Raw genomic sequence first — 12,407 nt, 5'->3', positions numbered from 1 at the left:
CAGTTGATTCCAATAGAGTCTGACACACAATATTAGACTAAACATTTTAATTTATAATTAGATGGAACTGTTCCTATCAATACTTTTCTTTGTTGACAAGTTCTGTTAGCGTTAGCTTAGCAGCATGCTAAAATGAGACCAGAGTCTGCTGTGAACAAATGTGCATTCCTGCCGTGTTGATATTACTTATATTATTATATATTACATCCGTGATGCATACGTATGATAGTGACATAGATTTTAGCCAAAACAAGGTTTATTTTTTTTAAGAATGCATCATCAAAGGTGTCAGTACCGTGCCTATGATACCTAAAAATGCTGTTTATAAGTAGATAGCTCACTAGGGTTTGGAACAGAGCCACAAGCTGTCCATTTACAAGCGTGTCGTCCTGAAGGAACAGCAATCAGTTTTGTCTGTCATTCAGAATGTAGGTGTGTTGGGGTAATTGCAGTCGGCCCATTTCACCGCTCCCCTATTTGCTAAGTCAACTAGTCATAATATTCATCTTTCAGTCTCTCACAGTGCTGGTCCCTCTTCATCTATGAAGCTGATATGCTCTGTGGAAGGCCTCCCTCCTGCTGCCCATTCTTGCATCTCAAACTCTAACTGAGGAGGTCCCGGCCTAGGGTTCTGCGGGGATCGTAAGGTGCCAAAAGAGGCCTGGGTTTCTGGCAGGGAGTCCAGAGAGCAGGGCAAAGGAGGGGAGATGTGTGGACAAGAAGGAGGGGTGCACGACCGTGGCTGGACCAAAGGGGTGGTGGCAGTGGAGGAAGGGGACGAGGGAAACGGACTGATCCCCAGCCTGTGGTCACCAGGGGAGTTATTGATCGAAGGTGGTGCAGAGCAATGAGAGGGTGGTGGAGATGGGGTGTCCTGTGAGGGCGGTTGAAGTAGCAAACCTCTGCTGTGACTGGCAGGTCGGTGAGGACCCTGACAGGGAGAGCAGGAAGTAGACTGGGAACGGAAAGAAGGGAGGGAGAAGGAAAAGGTTAGAGATGGGGATGTGGGATGGCTTGTTTGCGGTGGCTGGGCCGATGCTGCCTGGGTGCCTTCCCCCTCCGTTTGGACTGACACTGGAGAAAGAAGGACTGGCAAGGAAGGTCCCCTCGAACAGCCTGCCTGAGCCTGTGCTTGGTGTCTCCGCAGCGGGCTGGTGGGTATGAGACAGCTGGGCAAGCCAGTGCTCCCAGTGTCTGCGCTGTCCAATAGGGAGCAAGTAGGTCTGAGCGGTGCAGACGATGGGGCTGTGGGCGAAGGAGCTGGTGGCGTGGATATTGTTGGACCGCTGCTACTGCTGGGAGATGGAGGCATTGTTGGACTGTGAGCTGTCAGGAGAGGTTGAGATCCAATGACAAGCAAGGGCCGGAGGAGACGTGTCATTTCCTGTAGCTCTTTGCTCAACTGAGAGACTTGCTGGGATAGACTAGTCATCTGTGAATGAGATCAACAGAATGTAAGTTAGGGGACATGGAACTTTTCACATTAAACAATGTCTCAGGTAACAATTTCCTAATGGCCATAGTGGCTGCATGTCTCTCGAATCACAAAACTAAGTAATTTTAGTATATAAAGAGCTTTTCGCTTTTCATCAGGGTCCTGGTGAATCTCTCTGGGTGTATTTTGCTATGTTGACCAGCTGACTCTATATTATCCTGTACTTACTGAACAAAGATGTATTTTATGATATTGCTGTAGTGCAGCCTTTTTACAAAAATCAATAAGCCGCTTATTGGTTTTGGTAGTGCCTGATCTACTTTTCAGACATCTTCACAGATGTAAAAGGATTTTATAACCTGCATGTTGTGCAAGTGTTGTAGTACTCAGGAGTTTCCATGGTCTTGGTCTTGTCCTGGACTCACGTCTTGCCCCAAGACTCGAGACCTATTCCGGTTCCAAGTAATAAAACTCTATTTTGTTGTAGTACTTGAGAGTGGAATTGGTCTGGAGGTTTGTGTTAGACTGACGTGAAACCAGGGGAAAGCATGTTTATATTTATGTTGAATATAATTAGATTTATTCTGATTTAATGTGTTTGTTTCATTTACCTCCTCACTCAGTTTGGTAATGCTCTGCTTGGTCTCCAGCTGCTCCAGGTTCACTGCACACAAACCCACACAAAATGAGTTAAGTAAGTTTGGAAGAGGAAATATTGGATGGATGAAGAAAATATATTTACTGTGACAGACGGTTCCCTGACCTTCTGATGCATATTGCACACAAAACTTGTAAGAGCTGCAATCTGATTGGCCAGCTTTAATTTCTCTGAGTTACTGTACATCAGAAGTTGCATTAGTGAAGTCCCCAACTGTTACAATGAATGATTGAAAGGAAAGTTCAAGGTCTGTGGCATCAAGTCTTATCCTCAAAGGTACTGAAGAGTTTTGATTGAGACATTTAGTGGGACAAATGTCCCTGAGCAGCAAAATATTCTGTATTGCTTTGAGGTTCATATCCAATTTCAGATGTACCAGCCCTAAATGTCACTTAAAAAAAAATAGTTGGCTGTTTTACATATTGGTCAGATGGTCCTTTCCTGTCTAAGTGGGCGGTTCTTGGCCAGAATAAGCTGCATAATAAGTCTGACTGTGCAAGACAGTCTATTTTTGGAAATATTACTTCATAATGTTTCCCTCCAGAAATCACATTCTGTCTTGTATGTACCTGGGGAAGGGGATGGAGGACCACTCTGAGGTAGGGTGGGACCGAACTCGAACCTTTGTGTTGAGCTGGAATTGCTTTCTGTCTCTATGCCATCCACAAACCTGCAGAGACATCAGACAAATGCACTGTTGTTCATGTACAGTAATTTATTCCCATGATGATTTCTGAAGGGTCATGTGACGCTCAAAACTGAAGTAATGGCTGCTAAATATTCAGCTTTGCTATCACAGGAATAAATTCCATCTTAAAATATATTCAAATAAGAGCATAAGAGACGTCTTGCAAAAACATAAAATCTTAATTATTCCAAACTTTTGACTGGTAACATAATATAAAAATGCCTAGATAGAAATGGATTCTTTTACTTTTTGCTCATTAAATTCAAGTTATAGATTAGTCTTGATTTCTTAGTATAAAATTGAAGAGCCAATTACTAGAGCAAGCAGCTATTCCACCCAAATTGGTTGTCATGGAAGCTGGATATTTCTAAATTATGAATCAGTAAAGTTCTTATGAGAGCCACCAGAGGGCTACAGCTCATTGAGGACGTGATGTGCGATGTGTCTGTGTACCTGGGGCTGAGTTCTGAAGGAGCGCTGCTGAAACTGACAACAGGAATCCGGAGGGTGGCAGGTCGTGTGTAGTCTGACGGAGGGCGGAAGGGGCGAGGGGGGAGAAGAGGCGATCTCAGGGGAGAGCTGAGGCCCCGGGTCAGGCGAAGGGGAGAACGTGGGGCCCTTGACACGGAGTGCTGCTCCTCATCATTCTCCTCGTCCTCACGGATAGCAGGAAGTTTCTTCACAAGACCACCGTTGCTTTCCCAGTCCAGCTGAGAGAGACAGAGCAGATTTAGTTATGTTTGTGTTAGTATGAAACGCAGTAGATACACGTGCCTTCGATCGGCAGAAGTGAGTTTAAGTAGTAAAATTAGAGCTATTTTACTACAGTACTTGCAAGGTAACACTGTTCTTCTCATCCATTCTATTTTTTTATTATTATTCAGCTCATGCCTCTTAATTTTCTGATTCTGATCATTTGTTTAACTATAATTTGAACCTTTTAATTTCAGATGTATTGTATTTTTGAGATGTATATCTTGGATATTTATGCACACCTCTCTGGAAAAATTCATTCTGATTCTAATCTAATATCTCTCTATGGACACTTTCATGGCACATATTAAAAAATAATTCAACATATATATATATATATATATTTCATGTCTATGTACTGATTTATTTGATAAGTAACTGTGTAATAATAACTGGGATAATGTATAGACAGTCCATCTGTTTATTTTTTGCAAAATAAACCAAAAATCCTTCTACATTTTAAGATGAAAATTAGATTTCTATTTATACTTAGTGCTGTCAATCAATTTAAAAAATAACTAATCACACATTTTTCTGTAACTAATTGGGATTAATCACATATCAGCATAATATATTTACACTGTCATAATTTCCAACATTGAATTTCCAAATGAATGTGGAAACAACATAAAGATGGTGGATTTTAAATATGTGTTTAATGGCTTTTTACTAAGGAGCCTATTATTAATGAAGGCCTAGATGTCTCTATTAAATGGATTTTCCCCTTAATTTTAGCCATTATTATAGCCGTTCAACTTTACAGTATATTTAAAACCCATTATTTTTAACATTTAATAGGTTTGGAGAAATTAGAATGATTAAATGATAGAATGAAGATTAGAATGATTTCTGAAAGATCGTGTTACACTAAAGACTGGAGTAATGGCTTTAAAAAAGTTAACAGAAATAAATTACATTGAGTTTTTTTTAAGTTATAATGTTTCACAATATTACTGTATTACTGAATGTTAGCATATATACAGTATGTTTCTACAGTTTGAAAATCCTCCATTCTTCGTCTTGAACGAAATGTTCACTTTCAAATTAGCAACAATCTGACTGCATGTTTGCATACTGAAGTGACTGACCTTATCACCTGCATTTATTTGCAAGCTAAATTGTGATCTTTTTCAATTGTGATATACATCTATTTAGCCATCTATAATCACTTTTCACTGCCATGAAACCGTGGAATTGTGTTGAACTTAGGGTTACTTCCAACATTAAAGGGTTACTCCACCCCAAAATAAAAATTGTGTCATTAATCCCTTACCCCCATGTCATTCCAAACCCGTAAAAGCTTAGTTCGTCTTCGGAACACAATTTAAGATATTTTGGATAAAAACCGGGAGGCTTGTGACTGTCCCATTGACTGCCAAGTAATTAACACTGTCAAAGCCCAGAAATGTATGAAAAGCATCGTCAGAATTGTCCATCTGCCATCAGTGGTTCAATCTGAATTTTATGAAGCGATGAGAATACTTTTTGTACGCAAAGAAAATAAAAACAACAACTTTTTTTCAACAATTCATCTCCTCTCTGTCTCTCCGCGTCACCGTAGCGCCATTTTGGAGATTATCCACTGAACGCAAACTGCATACGCTGTTCTGTGTCAGCCACAACACAAGGATATGTTTTCTACGTGTATTTACACTTTGATTTGAACGAAAATAGCGTATTTCTTTGCGTACAAAAAGTATTCTCGACGCTTCTTAAAATTCAGATTGAACCACTGATGGGCCTTGACAGTGTAATTTACTTGGCAGTCAATGGGACAGTCACAAGCCTCCCGCTTTTCATCTAAAATATCTTAAATTGTGTTCCGAAGACGAACAAAGCTTTTATGGGTTTGGAACGACATGGGGGTAAGGGATTAATGACAAATTTTTCATTTTGGGGTGGAGTAACCCTTTAACACTGTTCGACTGCGCCCTTACAAGCACTTCCTCCTAAAAATAAAAATCTAGTTATTAAAGAGCAATTTAATTTTATAAAACAATTCTTGGTCTTCAATAGCAAGTAATTCTCAAAATCATTTTCAAATGGGTGGTAAAGAGTCATGACCAGTACGTGGCAGACTAACATAGCCTGTTGATTTTTCCCGTTCCTCTCTTCCTCTCTACCATGTTTCCATTGTTCTAGATTAAAGAACCTCAATTGGTTTTTGCCCACAAAAACACTGTTCTTTGCAGAAGCTGAAATTGATTTTGATTTCTTGGTTGTTAACTCTCATCACTGCATGTTCTTAGAATGTCATAAATAGAATGGCCGCAAGCGGCGTTATCCTGTGGCTCCAGAGAAGAGGTTGCAGAGAGGAGAGGCGGCACTGTTTATTTTTGTTTTGTCAAAACACATAAAAGACTATGTCACTCAAAGGCCGTCGCTATAGGGTGGCACCACACACACACAGCCCGCATCCCTGTATTACTAACAAACATGAACCAAGAAAGAAAAATAATAAAAGAATTTGAGCAAATCTTAATCTTAATTAACGTCTCCCCCGTCCCTTTCTTCCCATCCCTCCATTTGTTCTCCCCTATTCAATTTGACTGAAATCTCTCCATCTTTATCTGCAACCCCCCTCCCGTTCTCCGCACCCTGCCTCTCTCTTTCTTCGCATCTTGTTTTTTCCCCGTTCCTCTCATGATCTCCACCCCCACGCTCCATCTGCAGTCCCACACCCCACCTAGAGCAGAATTTATTTTTAGCAATCTCCTTCCAATCTTAGTAACACCGACTCCAGTGGCACGAGGGGAGCGTGTGTGCAAGTTTTCACTTTCTTTCCCTCCCCTCCTCCAGAGAACGAGGTGTTTATTCAGGCATTTCCATGTCCCTCGAGTCAATCACAGCAAAGTATAACAAGAAAGAGAGGAAATAATGCATTACCTTTTTCTTCCAAAGCTCTAGTGCTCGAACACACACAGACGAATAGTAATAGGGAAGCTTCCCCAATAAACACACATCTATTCTTGCCAGCTCTGCAATAACATGCAAATGTATGTGTGAGAGTGTGTTCATTGGTATTCCTTGTGCATTCTGGGGTTGCACACATGTGAAATGAGCATCGATGCTGATCTGCTATGCCTCATGGCACACACAAACTTGATTTTTACATTTTCTGAAGGAAATGAAGTGCTTGCGTATGCGAAAGTCTCTGCCAAGATGCCAAGCTATTGTTGCTGGTTGCCAGGACATTTCTATGCAGTTGCTAAGGTGTTTTGAGAGTGCATTGCTATACAGCTGATATGGTGTACTGGGTGGTCTAGGTTAAACAAATCCCTTCGTAGGGATAAAGCTACAACAGTAACTTGTATACATTTACATGTTTTGTATGTGCCACTTCACCAACCATCATTCCTTCCCTCTCTTTCTCTCCACAAATAACAATATATTTCTGCAGCTGGAGTGAAAGCTGCATGTGACACCTTGCAGAAGCAGCACTGCAGGAAAAAGTGAAAAGGAGAGAAAAGAGGCACCTCTCCCCCCCGCGCCTCTCGTTTCACTGCTATTTTTATCTTACAGGATCCAATCTTAGCTCGAGGCACGGGGGACCCAGTCAGCACGGAGTCCCCGCCTTCCCTCTGTGCTATTCTTAGTATCGGCACACACTCCAAACCGCAGCCTGCTGCTATTCCTGTCCTCGCAAGTTACACTCAAGGCTGGGAGAACGTGTGTGTGTGTATATGTGTGTAAGAGAGGGGTCTCGTGCGCAGGCATACATGTGCATCCTGAAGATGAGGGGGGAAGGGGCTTTATCTTATTCAGGGAGAGGACACAGACTTCGAGAATGTTCAAGAAGGAAGGAAAGATGCCAAAGACAGCAGATGGGGATCCATTTTGTATTCCGCTGGTTGTGGATGTGGGCACTGCAGCGTTACACACACAAGGTACCCCTTTAGCATCACTTTTCGACGTGAAGGGTCCTCCGTTGTTTTAAATAGGAAACCGTTAGCGTCAATATGCCGATACGATACTGGGAATTTTATCGTCATAATTAAATGATATATTGGGTAATAACATTGCCATTACTGCATATATGTAGGGGTGTGATTTTTCAGTGTAAACAGTCAAAACAGTTTTATTAATATTACATTATTTACACATTTATGAGCACATAACCCAACCCCTGCCCCTAAACCTACCATCTGTCAATAAAACACAAGATACAGCAAGCAGATACAACTACCGTCATAATTTATTTAAAAAGTATTAATATTCCAAGTCTTCCGAGGCAAAACGATGTGTGCTGCTGCAGTCTGTGCGCAAATTCAAAAAATGCCACCAGAAGAAGCCTTACATCAGCATTGGTTGTGAAATGCCATTGGCTCTTGTGTGTCTCGTGACCAATTGTGTCATGCTACGGGAAAGGAGCATCTTTTCGAATGAGATGCGAGTGCATTAACGGAGCGGGATAATTTTCAACGATTAAAACCTTGTGTTTTACTCTCTTCTACGCATAAAGACTTCGTATGGCTTCAGAAGACTTGGAATGCAACACAACTATTTTTGTAATGTTTTTATACTGCTTGTTTATGGTCAGTTTTTGCAATAAATACCGGTGACTGCACTTATATTTGCCTGTGTGTGTTTTATATTGTTCAGAGGTGGGTAGGTTTAGGGGCAGGGGTGGGGTTAGGTGCTCCAATGAAAGTAAAAATTTATATAAAATTATTAAATTTTTTTACAAATGCATGCAAACCATTAAATTAAGACAAACAACTGAAAACAATGGAGGACCCTTCACAGTCGAAAAATGACGCTAAAGGGTACCTTGAGCATCAAAAAGCGACGCCAAAACGGTCCTGACCAAGCTTCAATATGTGACAAGTTGGGAGTGAGACTGGGTTGATGGACAACTGGTGTGCAGTAGAGAGTTACAGATTTACATTTCTTGCATTTTTAATTAATTCAGCAAACACTTTTTTCAAAAGTGACTGTTCACACCTGCCTGGATGTTCGGCACGAAAAGCATAAAACGGTTACCCCAGTTACTACGGTAAGCAAAGCAATGCTGCACAACTTTCTGTTTCTAATATGATTGTCATGGAGAAGAAAGTAGCATCAAACAGTATTTACACTCTTCAAAATAAAGGTGCTTAAAAGTTTCTTCACAGAGATGCTATATAAGAACCATTTTTGGTTCCACAAAGAACCATTCAGTCAAAGGTTCTTTAAAGAACCATCTCTTTCTGACCTTTTTATAATCTGAAGAACCTTCTTTCGCTACAAATAATCTTTTGGGAAACAGAAATGTACTTCAGATATTAAAGGTTCTTTATGGGACCATTTCGACAGGTCTTTCTTTCTTTCTTTCTTTCTAACAACCTGTTTGTTACATCAGGATGTGACCAAAAACGTGCATCTTATAGGTTGGTTTTCTTGTTTGTGGTGAGAACGCAAATGGATCAACAAACCAAGCTGAAACTGGAAATGTGTTACTTAAAAAGTAGCAGTATTTAATTCTATGAGCAGAATCACAGAACATAAACAGGTGCAATCTAACCGCAATCTAACCAATAAGGGGACAGTTTTACTCGCATGTGACTTGTATAAACATTTTGATTTATTTTAAAATATTGCCATGTGGAAGTGAACCAAACCAGCAAATGCAACATTTGAGGCATGTTTCAGAATAAAGCAAACAATATATGTGACCCTGGACCACAAAACCAGTCATAATATTTAATTATGTTAATTAAAATGTATATTTATACATCATCTGAAAGCTGAATAAAAAAGCTTTCCATTGATGTATGGGTTGTTAGTATAGGACAATATTTGGCAAAGATACAATTATTTGGAAATCTGGAATCTGAGAGTGAAAAAAAAAAGAAAGAAAATTCAAAATATTGAGAAAATGGCCTTTAAAGTTGTCCAAATGAAGTCCTTTGCAATGCATATTACTAATGAAATTAAGTTTTGATATATTTACGGTAGGAAATTTACAAAATATCTTCATGGAACATGATCTTTTCTATCCTAATGATTTTTGGCATAAGTGAAAAATCAATAATTTTGACCCATACAATGTATTGTTGGCTATTGCCACAAATATACCCCAGCGACGTAAGAATGGTTTTGTGCTCCAGGGTCACATATAGCCTGGAAATGTCCTTTTTACGAGCTTTGTTAGCATCATTCTGTATTAGCTGAGTTACAGAAAAATCACAAATGAAATACTTTTAAATAAAAATATTTTTTCGCCTTCATCAGCAATGCAAATAAATGTACGAAATTGAACAAAAAGAAAAAAGTGTAAATGGAGACCACTTTATCTGAGCTATGCCAATTAAAGGAATAGTTCACTCTAAAATGAAATTTCTGTCATCACCTTCATGTCGCTCCAAACCTGTATTACTGTTTTATCTTATGCAGGAAAAAAAACAAACAAACAAAAATAAAACAGACATTTCTAAGAATATCTTATTTTATATTCCATAGGTTGGAGTAAATGAGGAACTGTCCAAAACCTGTATGTACACTCTGTGTAATCAGTGGCGGAGACAGAAGGGTGTCCAGGGTGTACCCCAATAATTCATATGCTACTATTTCATTTTCTTTGTTTAATCGTACTAAAATAAGCTTTTATTTTGGCCTCAAACTCAAGGATGTGATTTGTATGGTGTTCCGCATCGCGTTTCATCTCGTCCATTCACAGCCTCTCACGTGCTCTCGCGCCACGCGTTCATTTTAATTTTCTTATGGAGTGAAAAACATCGCAGAGCAGAGAGAACACAGACAATGAGCTGACGGACACGACAGAGAAGGTCACTTTTGATAATAGGAAACAAAGTCTCAGCATTCGAATTATGTTAGTTTTATTAATAATTTAAAACGATAAATACAGTTTTTGAGCTTTTTAGTGGCGTGATGGATCATGCGCGCTACCGCTTTGCTTAAGTTCAAGAGAAGCAGGACTGCATTCTTATTAGCATGAAGTAAACATTGAATGAACATCCGATCCATGTTGAAAGATACACTACAACTTACTGAATGTATAGTGTCTCATGCAATCACTCAATGAGTGTTTCAACCACGGAAAGACAGCAGCTAGAAAATATTGTCACTTAACAACAGAAAATTCATTCAGTGTCCATAAACTATATTTTAAAATGTAATTTATTCCTGTGATCAAATCTAAACTAGTGAGAAAAATAGAGAGAATTTAGCAAAAAATATATATTACATTTAAATATTTACTCATAATTGCTCTTTTTTATTATAATTAATAATTAATATAATTCATATAAAAAATGGTCTAATATGAACTTGTATACAAATCAATTGTTGCTTTTAACCTTAACAATAGGTTTCCCTGTATAGTTTAGTTTAGAAAAATTGAGAACAAATAAAGTGTACATTACCAGTCAAAAGTTTTTGAACAGTAAGATTTAAAAAAAAAAAAATTAAGAATTCTCTTCTGTTCATAAAGCCTTCATTTATTTGATCCAAAATAAAGCAAATGCAGTAATATTGTGAGATATTTTTACTATTTAAAATTAAGCTAAGCAGGGTTGAGCCTGGTCAGTACCTGGATGGGAGACCTCCTGGGAACACTAGGTTGCTGTTGGAAGAGGTGTTCGTGAGGCCAGCAGGGGGTGCTCACCCTGTGGTCTGTGTGGGTCCTAACCCCCCAGTATCATGACGGGGACACTATACTGTAAAAAGCTCCGTCCTTCGGATGAGACGTTAAACCGAGGTCCTGACTCTCTGTGGTTATTAAAAATCCCATGGCATTTCTCGTAAAGATTAGGGGTGTAACCCCGGTGTCCTGGCCACATTCCCTCCACTGGCCCTTATCAATCATGGCCTCCTAATTATCCCCATCCACTTGATTGGCTCTATCGCTCTCACCTGTAGCTGGTTTGTGGTGAGTGCACTGGTGCCGTTATCCTGTGGCTGCCGTCGCATCATTCAGGTGGATGCTGCACACTGGTGGTGGTTTGAGGAGAGACCCCCACATGATTGTAAAGCGCTTTGGGTGTACAGCAATACACAATAAACGCTATATAAATGCATCATTCATTAAAATAATTGCTTTATTTGAATATATTTTAAAATATAATTTATTTCTGTGATCAAAGCAAAATTTTCAGCATCATTAGTCCAGTCTTCAGTGTCACATGATCCTTCAGAAATAATTCTAATATGCTGATTTGCGTCCCAAGAAACATTATTATTATTATAATTATTAGCAATACTTGAAACAGTTGAGTAAAATATTTTTCAGGATTCTTTTAATGAATAGAAAGATCAAAAGATTAGCATTTATCTGAAATAAAAATCTTTTGTAACATTATACACTATTCCATTCAAAAGCGTGGAGTCAGTATAATTATTTTATTTATTTATTTATTTATTTTTGGGGGGGGGGGTAAATTATAGAAATTAATATTTTTATTTAGCAAGGATGATTTAAATTGATCAAAAGTGATGATAAAGACATTTATAATGTTACAAAAGATTTCTATTTCAGATAAATGCTCTTCTTCTGAACTTTCTATTTATCAAAGAAATCTGAAAAAAATTATACTCCGCTGTTTTCAACATAATAATAATAATAATAATAATAAATGTTTTTTTGAGCAGCAAATCAGAATATTATTATTATTATTATTTAGTCATTTAGCAGATGCTTTTATCCAAAGCGACTTACAAATGAGGACAACAGAAGCAATCAATTGAAGTATTAAAACAACTAAAAACAAACTAAAAGCTAAAACTTTAAAAGCTAAAAACAATTCAAAATATTAAAGAACAAAATGTATAAGAGTATAATAATGATTCTAACATAACACTAAGCCAAACACCAAAAAAAAACTATATGTACAACCAAACACACATACATAAATATATAAACACAGACATTTATA

General features: G+C 38.5%; 1 protein-coding gene across 1 annotated transcript in view; it reads right to left on the bottom strand.

Annotated features, from left to right (window-relative positions):
• Positions 1-517: 517 nt before the first annotated feature.
• LOC306876760 (voltage-gated delayed rectifier potassium channel KCNH8-like) overlaps positions 518-12,407 on the bottom strand; it is a gene marked incomplete at its 3' end in the record, with an annotated part of 134,542 nt that continues 122,652 nt past the window's right edge. The window contains exons 12-15 of the mRNA XM_079428160.1: positions 3,235-3,491; positions 2,663-2,763; positions 2,047-2,099; positions 518-1,432 (exon numbers count right to left, since the gene is read on the bottom strand). Coding sequence (XP_079284286.1) covers positions 518-1,432; positions 2,047-2,099; positions 2,663-2,763; positions 3,235-3,491 — 1,326 coding nt within the window. The remainder of the gene's footprint in view (positions 1,433-2,046; positions 2,100-2,662; positions 2,764-3,234; positions 3,492-12,407) is intronic.

This window comes from Barbus barbus, assembly GCF_936440315.1.
Source record: "Barbus barbus genome assembly, chromosome: 11".
In the NCBI taxonomy this organism is placed as follows: Eukaryota; Metazoa; Chordata; class Actinopteri; order Cypriniformes; family Cyprinidae; genus Barbus; species Barbus barbus.
This window is presented reverse-complemented; position numbering and strand designations above follow the sequence as displayed.